This window comes from Sminthopsis crassicaudata, chromosome 4, assembly GCF_048593235.1.
Source record: "Sminthopsis crassicaudata isolate SCR6 chromosome 4, ASM4859323v1, whole genome shotgun sequence".
In the NCBI taxonomy this organism is placed as follows: Eukaryota; Metazoa; Chordata; class Mammalia; order Dasyuromorphia; family Dasyuridae; genus Sminthopsis; species Sminthopsis crassicaudata.
Genome location: NC_133620.1, coordinates 119,671,900 through 119,697,553, shown reverse-complemented (window position 1 = coordinate 119,697,553; position 25,654 = coordinate 119,671,900). Strand labels below are relative to the sequence as shown.

The window sequence follows — 25,654 nt, the reverse complement described above, 5'->3', positions numbered from 1 at the left end:
AGTATAATTTATTTTAGTAATTCTGATTATTTAATTGTATATCACATATCTACCAGAAGAAACATTTATATTAAAATTCTTGTTCTACTTTAACTATTGTAATTCTATTCTCCAAATTCTTTAGTAATTAAATAGATTTTATGAATCAGGGTCAGAACTAGAAAGAAGTACCAGGGATCATAGGCTATAAATTATCAGTAATACCTGGTGTTTATTGTAGCCTTCCATTTTGTCTATAATCTATTACTCTAAAAAAATCTACCTTTTGTCAAAAAGAATGGCCATTATGAATTCTTCACATGACCAAACCCCAATTTTTGGTGCCTGACATCATTTGGTACCAAATCCCACATTATAAATCACATCAGAAGAGGGAAAAAGAAAAAATAAGAAGAAGAAAGATGAGAGCCTCTCAGCTTAAACTCTTCTTTAAAATATATTATAGACTCTTTAACATGCAGTATCTTATATCTTTAAGATCTCATTTGAGATTAATTCTAATTATTCTATAATTCTAAAAGTATTACCTTAGCATCAAGCATGAGTATGTCATTTTCAGCACACACAGCAATAATACGGTCATCTGGACTAAATCTCAAATAAAGCACCATTCTCAAAAGTGATCCTATGACATTTCCTCGAGGAGTTAACCCTATAACAATTTTTATCATTAATACCAATTCATAATCAGTTGTCAGTACAAAAATAGCATAACTAGACTATATCATGAGAAAATAATATAATTTATGGATCCCAGATGATTTCTAAAACCATTGGCATTGAACCCCAATTTTGCATCCTTAGTGGTATAACAGAACAATGAAAATATAAAGCTTCTTCTGAAGATATTCTACATTTAAGAACTCTTCTTAGTTGAAGTGACTATAGTAAAAGAATTTTATTAGAGGAACATCTTTGATAGTTCTTTCTAAGTAAAAAACTACACTCAGACATTTTTAATCTATCAATATGTTTATATACTATAGATGGAATATGCCAAAAATCTTATTTTCACATGATGTTAATTAAATTAATTCTATAGGTTCAAATATAAATTATGAATTGGCACTGGAAATAAAGGTCTTTTTAAGTCAGGGTTGGATGAGGGCCTTCATTAAATATGGTTAATCAGAAAATTCTCTTCCCAAATTTTGATGTAAAAAGTATGTCAATAAAAAAATTAAAGGAAGTTCTACTGGAACTAACCAAACCATGTTCTAGGAGTGATACTTCATTTTAACCTAAGCTTTCTATGACAATGCAGAAGAACTGTTAATCAAGCAAACTGCCTATGAAAATGTCAACATTTTTCCCATTAAAAATTCCCTTTATTTTATAAATGAAATATCTCTTATTTCTTCCTAGATACCTTCATTAAAATTCTTGCCCATTAAAGAAATCACTCAAAACCCCCCAAAATCTCAAGGAAATAAAGGCTTCTTAACCTGTTTTTGTATTTTGTGGATCTCCTACCAATGTGGTAAAGCCTGAACCCTTCTCAGAATACTGTTTTAAATTTATAAATTAAGGAAATGTTAAGTTTATTAGAGGCTAAGACTTCTTAAAATGTATCCACAGACTTCTTCAGAGTTCATGGGCCCAGGTTAAGAAACTTTGAAAAAAGCTATCCCTTCATTTACTTACATTACATATAAATTCCAGCTCCAAACTCTAGTAAGACAATCACAGGACCTCTTCTTTTCCTCCCCACAGGTATGACTGAAGATTTTTCCCCTTTCCTAATCACCACTATAGACTATGCCATTATTTGGGACACTAACCATTGTTGATCTTTGTTTCCCTCTCTTCAGCCTTGTCCCTGGGATGGTAGCAGGAGGAGTAGGGAAAGAGGAAAGGTAGAAAGAAGGGAAATTGGAAGTAGGTTCTACCGCAGCTTCTTCATTTTATACCAATTGTATTTTATATATCAATTATAATTTATACCAATCTCTGTTAGAAGAGCAGCTAGGTGGCAATGGATTGAGCACTGTTCCTAGAGTCAAAAAGACTCATCATCTTCATGAAGTTCAATTCTGGCTTTAGACACTTACTAGCCGTGTAGCCCTAGGCAAGTCACATAACCAAACCTGTTTGCCTCAATTTTCTCATCTGTAACGTGAGCTGGAAAAAGAAATGGCAAAACACTCTAATATCTTTGCCAAGAAAATTCCAAATGCGGTCACATAAGTTAGACATGACAAACAATTGAACAACTATCCTGTTAGAAGTAAAACAAGGAGTAAGGAAAGAGAGAGAGAAAGGGTAAGGAAAGAAAATTAAAGATAAAGATAAAAAGGAAATAAAAATAGAAATGGTTTTATATGTCCCAGTTTAACATAAGACCCCCAATGTTGATAAATTATTCTACCCTTCCCCTGCTCTCACTAAGAATGACCTGTAACTGATGGGAAGAGTGGGAAGATAAACTTCTTACTCAATTACCTAGCCCATACTTGCCTCTTCAGATGTTCTAACTGCCCTCATCCTAATTTCTTATTACCCATGTTCTGCCCAACAATTTAATCAAAGGGATCCATTCTAGTTGGTGAACCTGACTCCCATCCTGCTACCACAGTCCCCAACTTCTTTTATATCGCCTGACCTGAAAACCATCTTAAAGTGGAGGAGCCATGACCAAGGCTAGAAGCAGGGAGACATATGTGAAGTATCTCAAATTATACTTCTCTTTTATATATTCCCATGGAATCATTTTTGCACATGATGGTTGGATTCTATTATACCAATAATACAATGTTATCAATTACACACATTTTTCTGAGTGGCCTGGAAATATAACACCAAATGTATGGATCAACTTTGAAACTTAACATTACTAATTTGATAACTTCCTATATAATATCCCTATTAATTTCACTGGATTAAATAGTTTTGATAATGTGCAGTATTCAAAAACATATAAATTATAATCAATTTGGAATGTTCAATTCAGAAGTCACACCATAAGTCAGAAATATTAATAAATTATTTATGTGTCATATAAAGTTTCTTGGCAATTTTTTGTTGGCAGAATCTTGCTTGTCCACATTTTTACACAGTACCACAAAATTACATGGTTCAAATTTATTTTTTGACAAAAATATGAAAACTTGAAGGTTGCAAGCCAATTTACATAATAGATAAATATATTTAAATGGTCAGACAAATCTAATTAATATAATGTGCTCTCAAGATGTTTTATTCCTAGGCCAGAAGATGTTAAAATATATATACAATTATTAAATATCTTATTAAAGTTTATTTTGACATAATTACATAACCCTATATCTCTAGTATATTATGTATATGTATTATGTAAATCCACTCTAGTGGATAATATATATATATATATATATATATATATATATACACATATATTTACATATGGATATATTTATGGATGAATTATATCAATGCTTCTTTCTTAAATAATCTAGCTGATCACTTTAAAAAGACCAAAAGACACCAGGTTCCAGGCAGAGATTTATTCTCTGAGATTGTACCATGTTTTTAAAAGCTTGGGGGCCAAAGGACCTTTGGTTTAGGTTTGAAAATTCAATGTTATAGCACAGATTTCTACTATGTTCCTCTCACTTTCCTCTCCTGATTATGTTTATTTTGTTGACTCTACTGCCCTCTTGCAACATTAATCTTGTGTTTTTGGAGGCCCACGTAAAGTAGGAGCCCTTCCACTACTGATGCACAAGAATAGGATAGGAATTTGCAGTAAATTATGTCCCTAGGGCCAGAGAGAACTGAGAAGGAATGAGTTTGCATTATTGTAATCATATAGTATGATGAATTGCTATTGATGTTGCAAAGATCCAAATTATCTAGTGGGAGATAAAGAAGTGACTCTCTGGGTTCCCTTCTTAAATAAAAAAATCTAAAAAGAAATTTCTGATGGCCATCTTCTACCCTCTCCAGTCAGAAGTATTTAATATCTCATCTTTCCAACTATACCATAAATTCCTTGATTTGATGACTATGGCTTGTTTTTCTTTTTGTCTCTCAAAATGACTTTTCTATTGACTAAAAGTCATGACCACAAAGAAACAGATGAACTAAGTAGCATGTCAATCCAAATATTGTATATTATCAAAATACATTTAAGAACAAATAAAACATAATATTTTTTTATTTTAAAAGATCATCTATAAAACTATTTTTACCTTCTAATATTCTTTCTTCACATTCCAACAGGTTCCAAACTATTACATAGTCACAAGATGCAGAACAGACAAAAAGTGGATTAACTGTGTTTCCAAATGTCACAGCAGTAATTGACTGATGATGTCCTTCCAAGTGTAATGGCTAAAAAAAGTCAACATACCAATATTATACATTATTACATAAAATACAAAACTAAAAAAATTAAAATTTCAAAACTTCTGAAATTTAATATTCTCAATAGTATTTGATTAAATACTATTTTTAGAAATACTGGGAACATACTAAACTCTTAATAACAAATCTTGAATTGAATTCATATAATTTCCATTCATAATCCTGGCAAGAACCATATCCCACAAAATTCAAAGAGATCAATCATTGTCTGTAATAGCCTATTAAAAAAAAAAAAAAACTTTTAAAGCTTGTTTTTAAAAACCCTTTCTTCCCTACTTCTAAAGCTACTAAAAAAAAAAAAAAAAAAAAAAAAAAAAAAAAAAAAACTGTTTTAGTAATCTTTTAATACCATATATAACAAATTATGTTACATATTATATATTCATTTATTATAGTTATTTCAATATTTCTGACTCTTTGTGACCCCAGTTGGGTTTTCTTGGCAAAGATACTGGAATCGTTTACCATTTTCTTCTCCCTTTCATTATTCAGAGGAGGAAACTGAAGTTAAACAGGGTTAAGTAACTTGTCCAGACTCATACAGATAGTAAGTATCTGAGGTCACATTTGAACTCAGGTCCTTTTGACTATAGGGTCAGTGTTACATCTACTTTACCAGCTCACAGTTCATATCCTTTTGTATCATACTATTTATATATACACAGTATAAACACAGTATAAATGTTAAGTACCTGATTGCAAGGACTGTTGGTATTCCATATACAAAGCTTATTTCCATTTAAAGGGAAAGCACAATAATGTTGACCGCAAGCAAGTTGAACATGAGATGCCGATTTTTCAGATTCCATTAAATATCTTTCTTGAACTATGTTGACATCATAGTTAACCTTATTAGGAGAGGCATTTTCTGAAGCTTCCATATTAAAGCTGAAAATAAAAAGTTACATAATCTCTATTAAGTTACTTAAGGCTGATATTTTTAACTACACCTCAAAAAATTCATAATTGATCTATTTGTGGCAAAAACCATGTCTAACATTTAATTTGTACTAGTGAAGTAGAACTTGAAGACTTGGCTTCAAGTTCTGACTCTAACTCACAACCTGTGAGACACCTAAATTTTTTAATCTGCAAAATGAGATAATTAAAGGTAATATACTGAACTGTAACCTAAAATTTGGGGTTTTAAAAATTACATTAAATAAGCTTCCAAAAAAATGCTTAATTTAGAGCATAGATATTTGGTAAGTTACTGTGGAATTATTGAAGGTTTTTGAATAGGGGAGTGATATGATATGAGTTGTGTTTCCAAAGGTTGGAAAGTACTTTTTTATGGTACAGTGGAATGTATGCTTTAAAAAGAGTCAAAAGATCTGGATTCAAATTCCATCTGAGCTGCTTACTACTGGGCAAATCACTTAACCTTTACTAATCTCAGTCCTTATATATAAGGGCTATAAAGTGTATATATAAAGTATATATAAAGTAACAGTTGGACTAAATGGCCTAAAAGGTCCCTTCTGGTGAAAAATCTATGATCATTTAAATATCTAATTTGCTATCAATAAAGTAAATTAATTATACATGTAAATGTGAAATACTTTTACTTTTTAGCTTGTCATCAGTAGGAATATTAGATTTAAAAGTGGACCATGAATTAAAAAACACTATTTATCTCATCCAAAATTACCAAATAAAGTAAAATCAATGGACGACTAAAATATGCTCTTATCTGATAATCCATATCCAATTTTTGCTGTGTAATCCATTTTATACCCTTCTCCCAAACTAATTATCCAAAACACAGCTCATATCATATCACTCTCCTAACTTAAAAATCTTCCATGACTCTACAGCATTCATCAAATGTCTATGTTCTAAAAGAAGCATTTTTTTGCAAGTTCATTTTTTCTACCTGGTATTGAGCTATGAATACCTAATTTAATGCATTAAAACAATGGCTTTTTCTCCGTACATGTAATTTTTAATACCCCAATTTTAGATTACAGTTCAATAAATTACTTTTGGTTACAAGTTTTATTTAAATAAACTAAGTGATTCTCCTCATGCTAATTAGGCATAAATAAAACGAGTTATTTCTGCGTAAGAAAGGAGAAAGGGAAACATGATTTGAATAATACTCAGTAGTTCAATTTCTTAAATATACCATAAGAGTGGGGAAAAAATCTGACTTGACATCACACCTCCACTAACAACAGCCATCTGGCATTTTTGGTGCATCTGTCAAAATTATGACACATCTATCCAAAAATTCCCTTTCAATTTTATTAATTAGGATGATCAATACAAAGTAATTACTGTCCCACTGCTCAATTTATTTCTTCCAAAGAAAATAAATAGCTGTAATTAAATTAAATTCTTGGCCAAGAAAGACCTAATGTTTAGTTTGAGGTTATTTGCCTCATAATGCTTGCTCAGTTTCTCTGCTGCAGGAGTTCTTAATCAGAACATCTGCTACTTGTTGGTTCCTTGTCCGGTATTTCCATTTGACTCAATTTCTATTTAACTCAATCCCAAACACCCAGAGGGACTTAGTGAAAGGTTTCTCACCCAAAAAATCCCCAATTAGACTGGAAAAGAGAGAGTGAACTTGGCCTTTTTAGTAATTTGGTAACTGGATTTCCAAATAACTAGTCTCTTCTGTAATCCTACATATTTTCTTTTATGCATTTAAACACATTATTCTGAGTTGGGATCTAGAGGATTGCTGCAGACTTCCAAAGGGGTCCATGCCCTAGAAAAGGTTAAAAGCCCTTACTTCAGAGCTTAGAAAACCCCGGCAGCCGCAGGTTTGCGGGACTACAGAAGCAGGAAAGAAGCCAGATGGGCCCGGTTGAGAAGGGCACCTTAGGAGGGAGAGGCAAATGGAGGAGCAAGGTGTTAGGAGTTAAAGAAGTTTAAGATCCCTTCACCTACACTTTACAAGATCTTCTCCCAAGAGTGAATAAATTGGCGTAGTCCGAAGGGTTTACGGTCCAAGCTAGAGACTTGTATGGAAAGAGTCCCCGCCTCTGTATCCTAGGCAACAAAGACGCCAAGGATGGAGATGGTGTGCAGAATGGGACAATTCACTTTGTGAGCAAGGCGACTATTTCTAGATAATTGTAGAGTGAGGTCTAGTAAGGATCGCAGGGGTTCTGTTCAAAGCGGTTCAGAGCCGGGGAGGAGAGAGGAGTAGCTGTCCACAGAACCAGCAGGAAAGCTAGGTCTGAAAGCCAAATCCCTCACTTCTATGACTTGGCATATCCTGCCCTGGCTCATGTCTTAAAGCAGGATTGGACTCGTGTGTGTGTGTGTGTGTGTGTGTGTGTGTCTGTCTGTCTGTCTGTCTGTCTGTGTCTGTCTGTCTCTGTGTGTGTGTGTGTCTCAGTCTCTATCTCGCTCCCTATCTATGTGTCTGTATCGCTCTCCTCGTTTCTTCTGCCTATCTTTCTGTCTGTATCTCTTTCTCCTCTCTCTCCTACCGTCTCTTTTGCCTGTCTCTTTATGTCTGTCAGTCTGTCTGTCTGTCTCTCTCTCTCCGCCTGTGTCTGTCTCTGTCTCTCTTTGTCTCGGGCTCTGTGTCTATGTGTGTGTGTGTCTGTCTCTTTGCCTCTGTCTCTATCTCTGTGTGTCTCTCAGGATCTCTCTCTGTCTCTGTCAAATTTTGTCATTTAGACCTTCACAGCATCTCTATGCTCAATAGAAATGTGTTAAATTTGAGATTTTTAAAATAATAGTTTCTTTTCTGGAAACTGAGTGGATGCCCATCAATTGGAGAATGGCTGAATAAATTGTGGTATATGAATGTTATGGAATATTATTGTTCTGTAAGAAATGACCAGCAGAATAATTTCAGAAAGGCCTGGAGAGACTTACATGAACTGATGCTGAATGAAATGAGCAGGACCAGGTGATCATTATACACTTCAACAACAATACTATATTATGATCAATTCTGATGGATGTGGCCATCTCCAAAAATGAACTGAACCAAATCAGCTCCATTTGTTCAATAATGAATAGAACCAATTACACCCAGCAAAACAACTCTGGGAAATGAGTGTGAACCACTACATAGCAGTTCCAATCCTTCTACTTTTGCCCGCCTACATTTTTTATTTCCTTCACAGGCTAAGTGTACATTATTTCAAAGTTCGATTCTTCTTGTGCAGCAAAATAACTATATGGACATGTAAACATATAGTGTACTTAACATATACTTTAACATATTTAGTATGTATTGATCTACCTGCCATTTGGAAGAGGGGGTGGGGGGAAGGAGGGGGAAAATTGGAATAAAAGGTTTTGCAATTGTCAATGCTGAAAAATTATACATGCATATATCTTGTAAATAAAAAGTTATAATAAAAAAAGAATCACACGAGTTTAAAGCAGAAACATAAACATTAATTTTTAAAAATATAGTGTCTTTGGTTCTTCTTTCACCATGGAAACAGTATCTTCTAAGACTATGTCTTTTCCTTTCTTGAATAACATTTTCCTTGGAAACAGCACAAGATTTAAAGTCAAAGACCATCTGTTAAATCTTGCTTCTACTACTTGCTAAAGGATCACAAAAGTTAGAAGTGACAGGAAACTACTCATTTTTGAGATGAGGAAACTGAAGCCCTGAGAGTTGAAGTGCAATACATAGATTGAAAGTAGCAAGCAGGATTCAAATACAAGTCTAAAATTCATAGTTCTTTTGGCCACATCTTGTAAATGGAACTTTTCAGCAAATTATATTACATTTCCATTTGTTTGGTTGTTTAATCAGTTGTCTGATTCTTCATGGGTTTTGTTGGCAAACATGCTGAAGTGGCTTGCCATTTCCTTCTCCAGCTCATTTTTCAGATCAGGAAACTGAGAGAAACAAGATAAAGTGACTTGCTCGAGATAATTTGGCTAATGTCTTAGGCCAGATTTGTAACTCAAGTCTTTCTGATTCTAGATACAGTGCTCTTTCCAATAGCAACTTAGCTTCCTGCTTAGCTTCGATTATAACCTCAATGCCAGTAAATCCCAAATATATACATACCTATCTTAACCTCACATGGGAATTCTAGTACCATATTTCTAACTCCTCAGAGCGCAGTTACACTTAGATATAATGTTCCATGGTCATCCTTAATGCTAATGCATCTGTTCTCCCCAAACCAACTCTTCTTTCCAAGTTCCACAATTCTGATAAGGTACCATTCTTCTGACAATTTCCCAAGATGGAAATGCATGTAAGTTCCTGAGTTGCATGGTTTACCATGCTGAAATGCTGAAATAGCATAATGAAATCAAAATCAAGAGACCTAGAGTCCAGTCACTGTATAACACTGAACAAATTACTTCAACATTTCTGAGCTTCAAAAGCTTTATCTTACATATGACAGGATCTAACCAAATGTCTTTCAAGTTTTCTGCAGTCACATCTACCCCATGTCCAAAGTGGCAGAGACTCAAAAATTAATGAGCCAAGAGCTGTGATGACTGATGGGTACAGAGCAGGAAAAAAAAAAAAGAGAGAAAGGGCAGAAAATATCAGAGATCTTTAATATTCTGACACCAATCAGATACCAAAAACACTGACAAAAAAAAAAAAAAAAAAAAAAAAAAAAAAAAAAGATGTAATAAAGAACTGCTTAATGGGACTCCATTCCCTTAAGCAGACACAGTGTTCTGCTTGCTGTGTACCCATATAGAGGTGGGATAGGCCTTTTCCAGGTATGAGTCATGACTCCCTCACTTAGAAACCTGTATAATATTCTATATCTGATTTACTTCCTTTTTAATTGGCTTTGAGCTGAAACTGAATGTGAATACAAAAGACTTCCCACATGAGCAATCTTTTCTTTCCTCCCTAGCTGGGTCCAAATAAACAAGCAAGAATTGATTTTTTAAATTCCCAATGGAGAAATAAAAGAGAAGTAGCACCAGTTTTCTATTGTCCCTACCTGGTCAATATGCAACACATGGTTCTACTGTACTCTTCCCAAGTCCCTATTGTATCTATTCATTCTTTTCTTCCTTATATGAGGGAGTATTGGTGACAACAAATTAGACTGTAACCTTGTGAGCAATGAAAAAAAAAGACAATGGGATTTAGTGGAATTTGAGCACAGCTAAAACCAGGAAGGAATAAAGCTCCTGCTTAACCCAATATAACAACAGATGAACTGAGAGCCAAGAGGGAATCACTTACCCATCAACTATACTGTATTTAGAAGTAAAGATGGTGAGGGACATTTGCTTTATGTTTAAGCTCAATTATCCAGGATCTGAAGTGGTGTAGGGGAAAATATGCCACCAGGTTTCTATTCATGCTGTATTTTCTTAGTACATATCCTTTTGTAAAAGCTCATTTATGCTAATTTGTTCAATGAAACGGGCCCATTAAACACTAATGAGTGATATTAGGGAAAATTCACTGCAATGAAAACTTAAGTCAATTGAATTAGAAAGAAACCGACTCCTTCCAAGATAACCCTAGAACCCTGAAGAGAACAAGATGCAGTCAGCTTTGCTCTTGGGTATCCTATTTCTCAGTGCAATGGGAATTAGAAGTACCCCAGAGCTTCTAAAAGCTACAAATAACAGGAAGGAATTTCAAAAAGACCAAGTTGAAAAGGCAACCAAAAACTTATTTTGAAGCTACATAAGAGGATTAACTAAGGTAATTAGGAAAGAGATGAAATGAGAAGATAGGAAGAATCTGTCATCAGACAACATCAGAGGTAAAAAGAGCAACCACAAAAACATAGTAAGTTCCAAAAGAAATAAACATTAAAAAGTGTCTCCTTGGTCTACATTTATCCCTCTTCTTTCAGTGAGTCAAGGCATTATCAATTTATATGCCTTCCATTTTTTTTTTTTTTTTTTGGAAAGACCTGCTCTGAAATTCAGGAAGTAGACTCTTTTCCTTCCTATGACTATATTTTTGACTCCTCCCTATCCTTTTTACCTCATAATTAATCACCTAGACCTATTGATTTTGATATTTATCCCATGCTCTCCATTTCCACTGCTATCACCATCATCACTCCAGATCCTCATCTGCTATAACTTTAACACATTGCTCTCTCTTCTAATCAATTCTATTCTCAAACTCCCTCGCCATCATTCTCCATTCTCTTCCTTTTCTCCAAGACTGGAGGAAAAAATTATTGTTCCCAAAAGCAACTCTGCTGTTTGTGCTTTTAATCCATCTCTTTAGAGAAATTATCCCTTTGGGGCAGCTAGATGGTTCAGTGGATAGAGCACCAGCCCTGAAGTCAGGAGGACCTGAATTCAAATCTGATCTCAGTTACTTCACTTCCTAACTGTGTGACCCTGGGCAAGTCACTTAACCCCAATTGCCTTAACAAAAAGAAAAAAAAAAAAAAGGAGAGAAAAATTATCCCTTTGAGCAAAATCTATTTCTAATATTCAGTATCTCTTATCCACTCATTTCTTTCCTGCTGCCTACAAATATATACAGATCCCCTTAAAAGAATTTTCACTTGATCCTGCCATTTCCTCAAGCTGCCTCTCTCTATCCCTCCTACCTTTCACAATTATTCTACTAGAAAAAGCTGGTTATACTCATTATCTCTACTTTGGTGAGACATGAGGCATGCTAATGATTAGGGAGAATCTGAAAAAACTCAAGAAAGGAGGTTAACACATTAACTGAGTCTTTGGAAGTTCTAACCCTAGGAGTTCCAAGAGGGAGAGAGGTTCAGATATGGAAAACAACATATGTAATGTCATAAAAGTAGGAGATGCAATATTGTATATGAAGTATTGACTGAAGTATTGAGTACCTGAGGGGGAGTAATGTATATTCAGTCCAAAAATGAGAATTAGAAAAGCAATTCTTCAAAAGTGAGACTTCCCCGAAACTTGTTCCCTCCCTAGAAAGTAGCATCCTTCTTTGTCAACTTGGCTGACTAGAGATCTAGTTTATATTTCCTTCCTTCTAAAGACACATTACATGAATTGCATTCTGGAACCAAACTTTACCCCAGAATTAAGACAGTATAAAAAGGGAAGGTGAAGGCAAAATAGAAGAATAGAAGGAAGAGATGCAGCAATCTCCTTACTAAAACTATTCAAAACAGATCTAGAAAATGTACCTGACTGAAATCCTGGTGAGAGAATACAAGAAAAAGTCATAATGAATCACTTTTCCAGTTTAGGTTGGCACAGAGAAAGGTTCACAGAGACTAGAGATGAAGTCTGGTTAAGAGAATAAGCACATTCTAATCTAAGGAAAGGCTATACATTAGGGTAGTGGAAATCTCAGGCTTATATGTGTGCACCCTCAGATCCATTCAAAGAGAGGTGTCAACTAGTAACTGCACAGTTCCAAACCACAAATCCAGGGCAAACTAAGAAAGGAATCAGTATCCTCTCTCTTACATTTCCATTCCTCAGTACAGGTGTTTGGCTATTTACTGAGAGATGAACAATTTCAAAAATTGAGCAAAAAGAGTGTTTCGGACCCCCAAGATCAGAGAAAAGTCTCAGTTCCAACGTTTATCCCGGTCTGAAGCCTAGAGGGAAATAAGCAAGGCAGGAATTCCAGACCAAAAGGGAGACTACAGTTTTATCATTCTAAACCAGCAGAACTTCCTTCTGTAACAGGATACTTTTGCTCAGACCCAAATCTAGTTGAGAAACTAGAGCTCAGACAAGCAGATCAGCGATCAGACTTTGTCCTAGATCAAATCACTGTGGCAACACAAAGCTTTCAAGAACCTAACCTGAGCCTGTCCCTGAGATCTTAAAACAACACAATAGTCACTTCCCCAAGGAAGTAGCAACAAAACCATCCCAGGCCCTTCTTCTAGAAGTTCATTAGAGCCTAGTGCTAATATCAAATCCAAAGTCAGGAAAAATCTGAAAAAAAAAAAAAAATGAACAAGAAAAATCCCACCATTAAAAATCTGTTATAAAGACACTCAAAACACAAACCCAGAAGAAGAGAATGAATCCATCTACAGCAAAGCCTCAAAAAAAAAAAAAAAAAAAACAAACAAAGCACAGGCACAAATTGAGCTAGAATTCCTAAAAACACATGAATAAAAAGGTTTAGGGTTTTTTCCGTTTGAGAATTTATTTGTTTTTTAGAGTTTGAAATGTATTTATAAATGGAATGAGAAGCCAGGAATGGAAAATGTAAGGGAAATGAGAGCTGTGAAAGAATTGGAAAGAGCTTGGTTCAAATGGTACAAAACCTTGCCCAAACAACAAACTCTCTCAAAATTGTAATAAAGCAAATAGAAGCCAATGACTCCATTATTATTATTTTTTTTTTTTTAAGGAAGGAAGAGAAGGAGGGGAAAAAGGAAGGAAAGAAGGGAGGGAGAGAGAGAGGAAGGGAAAGAGGATGAAAGGAGCTGTATTGTTCATAGCCAATTCTGATTGAGTCCTTACTGGGTCAATTCCTACTACTACTCACAGAGGTTGTTGTTTGTCATTTGTTCTCAAAAAAGGACTATAACACCAGGGAGGTGATTGCATGAGATTTGAGTACATTGGATTTAAGTGATGAAGGACTGTTCAAAGTCAACAACTTCACTTTCTCCTTCCACTTGCAAGATAAAGAATCAGGACAACTGGAGATGCCTGGGTTGTGTTGGGATTGTATGGAAGGGTTGGGGTGGGATTGCATGACACTTAAATCTCAAACTCATGGAAGCTAGTCAAAGGAAGAACAGTTTAGTACAAAAATATATTTCATCCTATAGGGAAACAGGAGGGGAAGGAGAGAAGGGAAAAGGGAGAATTAGAAGGGGGTAGGTTAAAGAAGTCCTAAGCAAAGCAAGTTCTAGGAATGTTTGAAAAATTATTTAGAGCTCTTCCTGAAGTGGCAAATAATGAAAATTGGAGGAAGTAGCCTGACTGAACAAGTTATTACATATATATATATATATATATATATATATATATAGTATATAAGTGTGATGCAATACTATTATGCTCTAAGGAATTATAAAAAGGATAATTTCAGAGAAAATTGGAAAGACTGTGCAGAATGAGGTGAACAGAACTAGGAGAATAATTTATACAAAGACAACAATAAAGCAAAGACAAAAAAATTAGAATCTCTGATCAGTTTAATTAGCAACCACAATTCCAGAGAACTTATGATGAAATATACCACCCACCTTCTGATAATAGTGGGACAAAGGCTCAAAATAAGACTTTTTTAAAGACATAACCAATGTGGAAATTTGGTTTAACTATATATGTTTGTAACAGGGTTTTGTTTTTCTTTTGTTTTTGATGTGGGTTGTGTTCCCTTTAAGAAACTAATCCTTTCAGATGGATTTATTCCTTTCTGATTCCCAGCCCCTCCTAGCTGATGCATTATCAATTCAAGAAGCTAGGACCTTTAATTCACAAGTCCTGTCAAAAAGCACCCCTTTGAATTTCAATAGGAGATCTGGGCTCTCACAACCCCCACCCTGATCTGAGCCAACTTGGGACATCACCCACAGGCCCCTTTGGCTAAATCTCTCATTATAAAAGAGCCAAGCTGGAGCTCTCTCTTGGCAGAGGTTCCTAACATGGCAGCCTTACCCCTGGCTGCCAAGGATCTCTGTCCACTGGAATCCTATTTCCGGTGCCCTTTTATCTCTACCTTCACCTTTTACTAACTAGACTTTAACTTTACTTCCAAACTCCATAATAAACCTCCTTTATCAATCTAGGTTTTGGGGCTTGTAAATTCCTTTACAGGGGACTCTGCACCACCACTAGACCTCATTTAACTCTATCTTTGCGCAGAATCCAAAGGGGTTGCAGGGGAGCTCTATTTGACTTCCTGTTCCCCGAACCTGTCGCTAGACCTCAATTAAACCTAATTTCATTCTAAACCTCATCATTTTCATTTAGAGAAGATGTCAGAATGGGAGGAAGATAAGGCAGATTTTTTTTTTTTTAATACAGTATTAAAAGAAACAAGTCCATAAAAAAGTTTATGGAAGAGCATTCTGTAATTCCCATATGGTTTGGCGGAACAAAATCTACAGCAAGTCTCTGCTAACATTCTTTTCCCACACTCCCTTTTGAAATAAATTAGGATGGTCCATGAAGATAAGTAAATGCTCAGAGATTTTTGGCAAAGCTATCTAGCTTTATCTTATAAAGTAACAAATGTTTGTTAAGACCAAATAGATTTAAATAAATGAGATATGCAAGAACAAAGAACAATTCCATAAGATATCTCTGCCAAGGTAAAGAAAGGGAATGAGAGCATTGTATTGTGAAGTTTGAAAAATCCATATGTACTAAAGAAAAAAGAAGAATAATTTTGGCTTCCCCAGCTGGCTCTTTCTCCTTTTTCACCTCTTATTTTCATGGTGGAAGGGGCAATTTTATATGTATCGTTGTTTTCCTTTTTCTTTTTCTTCTGGTTTAGAGAAGAGCTCAGAGAGCACTGCCTCTCTTCTCAAAGGCCATGCTCACACTTTTTCTGAGAATTATAAAGCTCAAAAAAGCTTGGTATTATGTCTAACCTATAGCCTCAATGTAAGATATACTAGCAAGAACAATCTAACAAATTTTCCTAAAAGTTCTAGTCCCATTGACTATTAATATTTTACTTGTATGTGCATGTTTGCCTTCTCTCATTACTTCTATTTTTCTGCTTTCTTTGTATGTATTTTATCCCTCTGACTATGATATTTATGATCTTTTTATTTGAAGTTGTTAAAGGTAATTCCCTAACAAATTATTAGCACAATGCCTGTCACATAGTAAATGCTTAATAAATGCTAACTGATAATTATTTAAAAAAAAAAAAAAAAAAAAAAAGTCCCCAGCCCACCTCAATCCAAATCTGCCCCAGTCCTGAGTTCCATAGAAATCATTAATGATGGGTGGCTGACTCCTGGGAACTTGGCCTGCCCTCTGAATTTAAAACTCATTAAAATGCCTTTGTTTGAATTGGAGACTATCTGAATCTAAATTCATTCATATGTGACGCTATGGCACATATTTGGTACCTCAATAGTATCAGTAGATAGAGAACTTGGCCTTGGAGTCAGGAAGAACTGATTTCAAGTCCCACCCTTGACACAGATTGCCTTGTGACTCCTACGGGGCAAATCATTTTCTTCAGTATACCAAACACTTTATAACACTTAAATTGCAAAGGAGGTGCAGGGGAAGTTTTTCACTAGGAATAAAGATGTAGTCACACAGAAACAAAATGCTCACTACACCTGCTTTCTAATGCTGGATCTCCCTCTAAAAGAATTCAAGACAAGGAACTGTGCTAAGTAAGCACAATTATAAGTAGTAAGTACTAAGTAATTAGTATGTCATTTGATCCTCACAAGAACTCTGGAAAAGCAGTGCTATTATTATCCTCATTTTACAAATGTGAAAACTGAGGCCAAAAGAGATTAGGTGACAGACCCAGGATCAGCTAATGAACATCTAATGCTAAGATATATAATCAGCTTTTCTCACTGAAGGTCCAGCATTCTGTGTAGCTGCCAAAGAAGTCCAAAATGAATGCTTCTCCATATCAGAGGAGATGTTTGTCTCTTTCTTTAAGTGAAAGAATTTATGACTTCACCCTCTAAGAAGCCTAATCATATCTTGAAAAATTATGAGACTTCCCAATGATGAGTTTACTGGGGACATGGTAAATTCATCAAAGAGGTCTAAAATGAGTGCAGCCAAGTAAGAAGTGAGGAAATATCTAAGAATATCTCATTTGATGTCCTCAAATTTGTGTGTGTATGTGTGTAAAATTTCATATCTCCTTAATAACAACTTTGGAGGTAGGTCTTACTTTGGCTCAAAAGATCACTTAAACAAGTTCAAGCTGGGGGGATATGGCTCCATAAGAGTTTGTCTAAAATACAGGTTTTTAGGAGACTACAAAATCATCATGAGTCAATAGTATAATGCAAGAACCAGAAAAGGCTAATGTGGGAAGCATTTGCATAAGCCAGTAAAAAGAAGCTAATAATTGTTTTTACTATGCTCCACTTTGTTCAGATTCCATTGAGAGCCTTGTGTTCCCTACTTGGAGCTGCAGTTTAGGAAAGACTGATAAACTGGAGAGCATCAGACTTGATTATTTTAAAGAACTAGGAATATTTAACCTGGGAAAGAAAATACTAGGTGGTACAAGATATCTGTATACCAGTATTTTAATTAGCTAATTAGCATATAAATATATATATAAATATAAATATAAATATAAATAAATAATTAGCATATAAAAGATGGATTTAAAAAGTTTAGTTTCAGAAAACAGAATGAGGAATGATAATAAGTGGGACTTTCATAGAGACAGATTAGGGCTTGATATTTTCCTAACAATAATAAAATTTGTGCAAAAATGAAAAAGAGATGGTGGGTTCAATCATTGGAAGTCTTCCAGATGAGGAAGGATGACCATCAGTTGTATGTATTATAGTAGGAATTCTTTTCAGATTTATGTTGGAGATGATCCCCATTCTCCTTTCAACTCTAAAATTCTATGATTCATAAAATTGTAGAAAGGTTAACCTCTGAATGTATATCATGTTTTCATGAAAATGCAATCCTAAAAATTACATTCCTGTTCAAACAGACCATCAAAAAAAAAAGAAAAAAGAAAGGAAGAAAGAAAAAAAAAAAAAACTGTGGCTAAAACAGACAAGGAATCCTTTAAAATAAAAGGATAAAATAAGGAAATTTACTAATTTAAAAGATCCATGATCAGAATTTGCTAGTTTCTTATCTTAGAAGCAGTTTCCTCAAGGAGACTTAGGTTTGTATCTTGCTCCATGTTTGTTACACAATAGGCACTTGTTATTTTGAAGATAAACTTTCATGAATGAATGGTTGAATAATAATAAAGAAGATAGCTCAATAATTTGTTATGCTTTTGTAGACTCCCTTGACTTCCCAGTTCTGTCACTAATTGTATGACCATAAGGAAAATCCTTTAAGTTCCCTGAACACCAGTTTCCTTATTTATAAAATAAGGATAATCATACTTGTATTCCCTATCTCAAAGTGTTGTAAGAAAAATACATTTTGAACCTTAAAATACTATATAAATGTGAACTATTATTATTCTAATTATTATGATATAAATGAAATATATAAATTTAAAAGGCTATATTCATAAATTGATTTACCAACTCTTTAAGAATATTTATATTAACATGTCTTGTTTTATTTCCCATTCCCCTTTGCCTTTACTTTAAGTCTGGATTCTAACTCTTTGTTTAGATCTATTCCACCCACAAATATTTATTAATTTAGTTCCTTAAATCTTTGAACTTCCAAAGCACAGTAAAGACTTGGCACAATATGTACAAATTTGGAAGACTGATTAAATCTCCTATATCTCATCTCCAGGGTGCTATTAAGCAGCATATGATTTTTAAAGGCACAAATTGATTTTTTGAGTTCTGAAAGCAAATTTATCTCTGCTATTGAATACTCTTCCAGCCAGATACTAATTCCCTTTAATTACAGTGGTCTCTAATTTTCTTAACAATCTACAGGCAACTCTTGATATACTCTATGTATCATTATGAACTATCTGTAAAATATTACAAGAATATCTCTTATATAATTAGAAATTATTGTTCCTATATTTATGCCTTTAGTTTTTCACATTTGTTCATTTTAAAAATATATTTGTTATTCTTTTACTTATAAGAATGTAGCAAAACAAATTCAATGTAACATTTTCTAAGTTTATTTTATAGAGAAAATCATTACTTTTCATAATGCTGAATTATGAAAAGGTACATTTCACATGACATATTTAGTCCTTAATGTTACATAATCCAACTCTTTTTTAGGACTGAACTCTAGTCACACAAATAATAATTGGAAAACATTGTATTAAAACTCTAATCAACTCCTTTTCTATATAAAGCAAATCCTCTGCGATCAATTTAGAAGAGAAAGGACCTCTCTGAGTTTCTTCCAGCCCAGGGACATTGATTCTAAATCATTCATTATTCAACCAAAGCTGAGTAGTTTGAAGTCCTAATCTCTAATTTTTTTATTATTGTCTTTACATAATTCAACATTAACCAATTAAATGGTTTGTGGGAAAGTAAAAAGGAAAAAAAAAATTAAATTTCCAAATAAATTCTTCCTGGATCTGATGCTTTACTAAATGGAGATTTTTTTTTTTCTAGGATAGCCTATACTAGATAGCTACAGAGAATTATATCTTCCAACTCTAATTGTCTCATTCTGGTTAGACTTTTTTCCCCAATGAAATTTAAGGATGTAAAAATAAATGAATCTAAAGTGATCTGTGAAAGAACTTATAATCAAGCACTTATCCTAGTGGCTATGTTTTTCCTCTTAGTCCTTAGTACAGAAAATAACGTCCTTTTTTTTTTTTTTTTTTTTTTTAATGTGAAATATAACACACACTGTTACTTTGGATCTGAGCCTTGGAAAGTATACAGTAAGCAACCTACTCTTACCCTTGAATCTGTGAACATTAGACATATCTCTTGTGTTTTGTTTTGGTTTTTTTATTAAATAATATTAGGTTTTACTCTTTCAAACTGGATATTTATTCTACCAGGTTATTATTTTCTATAATTTTTCCACAAGAATTTGAAATAGCCCAGATTTCTAGAAATGAGTTTAAGAAAACAAATAAAATATGGTTGACAGAAAGTCAGGGCTATATGTACCAAAGACTACTAACCAAGCAATCTCTGCCATTGTCATGAATAAAAACTGCAAGAGACAAAATTTCTGGGTATCAATAATTTATTGACTAGCCAAGCCAATAATCAATAAGTTGATAGTCAGTGGTTTCTTTCAGTAACCAAAGACCCCCACAGTAGATTCTGAAACACCTTAAATCAGGTATGTTCTTTCTGAAAGGGAACTTCCCTGACAGGTGAAACTCGGCTCTGATTGCTGAACATTTAATGAGGAAATGGACTAGAAAATCTCTGGCTCTTTCTGCTGAGAATGGGGCTGTATCCTTTAACAGTCTGAGCAGAGCAAATCATTTCTATCCAGATCTCTGACTAGTTTTGCCCCTTCATGATCCAGATTACTCCAAACTCTGATTGTTCTTCGTTTTTGAAGAGGACTAAAATGACTTCATTATGCTAAGAGACGAGTTACAGTGTGTCTGACTGTGACTGATCAGACCAATATGAGAGTGCTCTGCCAGAGGTTGGACACAGATAGATTCTATGAATATTTGGGGTAGCTTCTCTAACTTTGCTCATTTGCATTTCTTCTGCTAATTCAATTATGCTTTGTTCATAGAGAACAGCACTTTCTCTGGTGAGGGCATGCCATATTGAGCATTCTCTCATGTTATACAATCAATTCTACAAATTAAGAGAAGCCTTGAGAATGTACTTGTATCGCTTTTTCTGACCTGTGTAAGTTGTTCATAAAATAGTCTTTTTGGCAAGTGTACATTTGACATTTAAACAATGTGGTCAGATCAGCAGAACTGTGCTCTCTGCAGTAGAGTCTGAATGCTTGGCAGTTTAGTTTGAGAACAGAGCTCAGTGTCTGATATCTTATTCTGTCAAGTGGTCTTCAGAAACTTCTAAGACAATTTAAATGGAAATGAAAGTTTCCTGACATGGCACTGGCATAGCTGCCCAGATTTCACAGGAACCAAGATCCCTTTAAACTACTTTTTAACCATTTTTAAACTACTGATAGCAAGGACCAGCTTTGTCTAGTTTCTGCTTTGGGGATAAACAAAAGCCAGGCTCCTATTTGGGTGAGTCTCACTCCAACCTAATTAAGGAACAGGTGCCTTGGGGATGAGAAGTAATCATATCACTGAGTCATGTCTTTCAGAGATTGACCTTTTCAAGAATAGGATCTTAACAACAGGAAGAAAAGGATAAATCACAAATTAATAATGTTATTAACATAATATTAGAATATTAATTTATTTCATTCTTGGAGCCCCTTGGAAAAAAAATTTACTTGCCTGACTATAATCCAAATTTATATCACTAATACTTCCAAGTTTTCTTATCAAAATCAAAAATGTCTCCAAAGATATTATTCATGAGGAAAACTAAAATGTTCTTGATAAAAAGCTGTTTTGTCACCAAATAGGAACAGTTTGTGAGCTATCACTAGTTAGGAACACATCTCTGTGCCTTTTGATAGCTGATAGTTGATTAAAAGAACTTGTTCCAGCAGTCCCTAAGATTAGATTCAGCCTAAGAATGTAATAAGCAATCAAAAATGATTCTTCTAATTTATATTCACACTTTGAAAGCAAAACAGTTGATTTACATAGTAATGGATCCCAATAGTTTATAGCCTCGAAAATAAGACCATTTTACAAGATCAATTATATAGGGGCCTGAGCTAACACTCCCTATAGGCTGGATCTTTGCCCTGATTGGCCAGGATAAATGACCTCACCTTCTAAGTCATAAATCCCATCTTTAGGATTACTAAATTACTTTACATGGGAGTTTCAGTGCCAAGGTGGCCCCAACTTATTCTCACAAAGTAAAGGTCCCACTCCTTGTAAACCACATGATTTCTGGAGAAAGAAACCTGGCCCTGGGGCACAGCTGGCCTTCACTCAATTTTTAGAACACTGTTTCCATCTTGTGAGACAGTTTTCATAGTTCACTTCATTCAAATGCTTTAAATTATCTTGACTAGAGGAATCATAAATACACACCTTGAAAAGCTGTAGATTCAACTGAGATTCTCCAAGTGTTACATATATTAGGGCTCAACAAGGAAAACAGGGTCTATGTATCAGAAAGTGGCTTATACATCTTGCTCTTTAGTGCTTGAAAAATGAGAAGAAAGCTAGTGAGATATAGTAAAAGGGGGAAAGAAATGAGTTGGCAGGATCCAAGGACAGCAATAGCTCTTAAAAGGTAAGATTAAAATTCAAATGATCTCAATAAGTCTGAATTTTCATTAAAAACAAATAAGATAAAGCTTTACTAAAATAAGTAATGATATTAATAATATTCGTGAGGACAAAATATCATAAAAGAGTCAAAGATCATAATGGAGTATAATATCTGGAGGAGTTTGCTATCAATTCTAAACATGAGACTGAAGCACTGGCTTCAGGGGATTGGCTTAGGTTGGGGAATGTGGAGGACATACATATTTAGTAAAGACACTCTTTTATCAAATAAAGAAAGGAGGAGACCCCAAGATCAGATGTTACTCTGTAAGAGGAGGTCTTGCTTCTATATATTTATATAACCTATTCTCTCCCTCTTTCCCATGTAGAAATCTCCATCCTCTGTCCAAGGATTTACCTTTTGTTACACCTTACTAAGTGAAATACTTTCCTGGCCCCTTCAGTAAGCAATGATTTTCTCTTATTATCACACTCTGACTTGGAACAAGGAGAAAACATTCTGTCTTCTATCTTCAATTTCTAATAAGCCAACATTCTCAATAGGTCCTAACTGGTCTCCCTTCTCTCTTTATCTTAGAGAAATGGCATTTACTTTCTATGGCACTTAGCATAATAGATTTAAAACTGAAAAATACCTTATTGTTTCATCTATATCAGTGATTTTAAAACTTTTTTTGGTTTCAGGATTTCTTTATATTCTTAAAAATTATTAAGGACTCTCAAAGAGCTTTTGTGGTGCAAAAGTATAAATGTGATTTGTGGGAGTCATGAATAGATATGATATGAGTCTTGGCCTTCCTCTCTGGAGAGGAAGAGAGGGAAAGAGTAGTATCTGTGCCACAAGCATACTAATTATGTAGGAACAGAGAAGTCCAAAAGCACTACTAAAGCTGGGCATTCTTTTCTCCAATCTTGGGAAGGGGCATTGGAATAAAATTAAATATGTCTGCTATACTTTAAATATCTATTTAGTCTAGGGGATTGAGTTCAGCAGGAAAGCTAGTTTCCTGATCACCCTTAAATGAGAGAATAAGTACTGTCACCAATCTACCTTTGGTTACACAAGTCCATCAAAAAGCAGCAAATAGCAATGCACAATTTATCCAAATAAACAGTAAAAAAAAAAAAAAAAAATGGAGAAATTATACAGATTTGGGTATTACCAGAAAAATACAAGTGATTGAATTTTCAGCTGGGATCATGATATCTTGGCTCAAAATAGGAAAAAAAACAGATCTTACCCAAATAGAAAATTCTTCCCTCCAAATCCCCTATAGGTAGAAGTTGAAATTTGGGCTATGTTGAAGGACCAGCTTCCTCTACAACTTTGAAGGTTTCAAAGTATTTCCTTTCTTCCCTTTCCTTCACACATATCCCATACTTCCCTGCCCCTGATTTTTTTTTGAGGTCTTTCACTCCATATATGCAGTCCATTGCCAAAGCTTGTTCATTTATTTCCACATCTCTTTCAAATATCATTTTCTTTCCATTCATACAGTTGTACCTGAGTTTGTACTGTGCCTCTCTAAAGAGTGGCTGATTTTGTTCCAGTGTAGGGGAAAAGTAGATTAAAGATAGTGGATTCTCCCTATTCAAGCTGGATAATTATTTGTCAGAGATACTGTGAAAAGATTGAACTATAAACTCTGAGGTCCCTAATAAATAATAAATTGAGAACTATAATATATAGTAGTAAATAAATATATTACAAGGAAGATAAATAAAGTGCTATACAAATTCCAAAAGAGAGATCATTATTAATAAATGATGAAAGGGCAGGCACTTTAGAGATGACATTTGAGTTGGGCACACTTGATTGGCTTTCAATTAAAAAAAAAAAAAAAAAAAGCTCATTCCTTGAACAGAGTGTAGTCCTTAAAAAAAGAAAAAGAAAAAAGAAAAAAAAAAAAACCTCACTAGATCTTACCAACCCTTTATCATTTAAATCTCTTTTCTTTCAGCCAAACTCCTTTTAAAAAAAAAAAAAAAAAAGATAGCTAGGGAATATATTGCTGGCCCTTATTATCTCCGTTTCCCCTCTTCTTACTTTTAACTAACATTTACAAAGAACTTTGAAAATTTTGCAAAGTACTTTACAAACATTATATTATTTTATGCTCACAAAAGCCTGAGAGGCAGGGGCTGCTGATTATGGCTTTTTGCAAATGAGAAAACTGATTCTGAGAGAAGGTAAGTGACTTTTCCAGTGTCAAAGCTATTAAGTATGTAAGGCCATGTTTAAACTTAGGTCCTTCTAATTCCAGGTCTATCATTCTATAAAATTTACCTTGCTGATGTTTATTTTTTTTTCCTGAATTTTTTGTAACCTGGTTTCTAGCTTTATTGCTCAATTGAAGCTATTTCCCCCCTAAAATTACCAATTATCTTTCAAATTGTCAGATCTGCTGTCTTTTCTCACTTCTTGTATTTCTTGATTTTTCTACTTATTGTATGGGAGACTTGACCTTACTATCTATGAGGTTCTTCCCTCTCTCTGGCTTTTTAGAAGTTAGCTGTGAGGTGCTAGGGATAGAATTCTGGGCCTGGAGTCAGGAAAATGTGTGCCCTAATCTAACCTCAGACACTTAGCAGCTGTGTAGTTATGGACAAGTCAGCTTTATGTTTATCACAGTTCCTTTATCACTGATATCAAATATCAAATTGTGATATTTGTAAAGTACCTGACATATAGTAGGAACTATAGAAATCTTTATCTTCTTCCCCTTTTGTGACATTATTCTCTCCTGGTCCTCTTGTGCTCTAACTGCCCTTTCTCTATGCCTTCTAATGTAGGTGTTCTCCAATGTTGTGTCCTGGGCTTTTTTCTTTTCTCCCTCTCAGAGACCTCATCAATTCTACAAGTTTAATTATTAACTACGTAAATATTGACTGAATTATATATTTGTTACCTGTCTCCGAGTTTCAGAACTGTTGTTACTAATTGTCTATTAGATGTCTCAAACTCAACATGACCAAAATGGAGTTTATGATCCTTCTCTCAAACTCTTCTTCCTATTTCTAAGGCACCATAATTATCCCAATGTCCTAGCGTTATAATCTCAGCATTACCCTTATCTCCTTCCTCTCTCTCATTCCACATTTCCCATAAGTTGCCAGATCTTATTCTTTCTATCTCTAGTTTTCTTACATCTGACCTTCTCTATTCACACAGCCAGCCTGAATTCAAGTTCCCTAAAGTTAATATTGATAATCATTAGTAATATTAAATTTAAAATAATAGTAATAAATTAATGCAACAGCCTTATTATTTATCTTTTTGTCTTGTCTCTCTCCAATTAGCCCAAACTTCACCCTGATGCCAAAGTTAATTTTTCTTAAGATCTGCTTATGTCATTTGCTTACTCAATTAGTTCAGTGGCTCTCTATTATTTCCAAGTCAAAATATAAATTCTTTTGTTTAGTGTTAAAAGTCCATTATAATTTGGCCCCAACCTATCTTTCCAGAACTGGAAAAACATGAGGTGTTTTGGG

At 34.3% G+C, this 25,654-nt stretch overlaps 1 protein-coding gene across 3 annotated transcripts in view; it reads right to left on the bottom strand.

Annotated features, from left to right (window-relative positions):
* WDR27 (WD repeat domain 27) overlaps positions 1 to 7,681 on the bottom strand; it is a 241,045-nt gene extending 233,364 nt beyond the window's left edge. For 2 of the 3 annotated variants that reach the window (XM_074309285.1, XM_074309286.1), the window contains exons 1-4: positions 7,243 to 7,681; positions 5,037 to 5,232; positions 4,170 to 4,311; positions 528 to 652 (exon numbers count right to left, since the gene is read on the bottom strand). In XM_074309285.1, the coding sequence (XP_074165386.1) occupies positions 528 to 652; positions 4,170 to 4,311; positions 5,037 to 5,225 (456 nt within the window). In that variant the 5' untranslated portion in view covers positions 5,226 to 5,232; positions 7,243 to 7,681. The remainder of the gene's footprint in view (positions 1 to 527; positions 653 to 4,169; positions 4,312 to 5,036; positions 5,233 to 7,242) is intronic. The other variant, XM_074309287.1, reaches the window with a different exon arrangement.
* Positions 7,682 to 25,654: the final 17,973 nt, after the last annotated feature.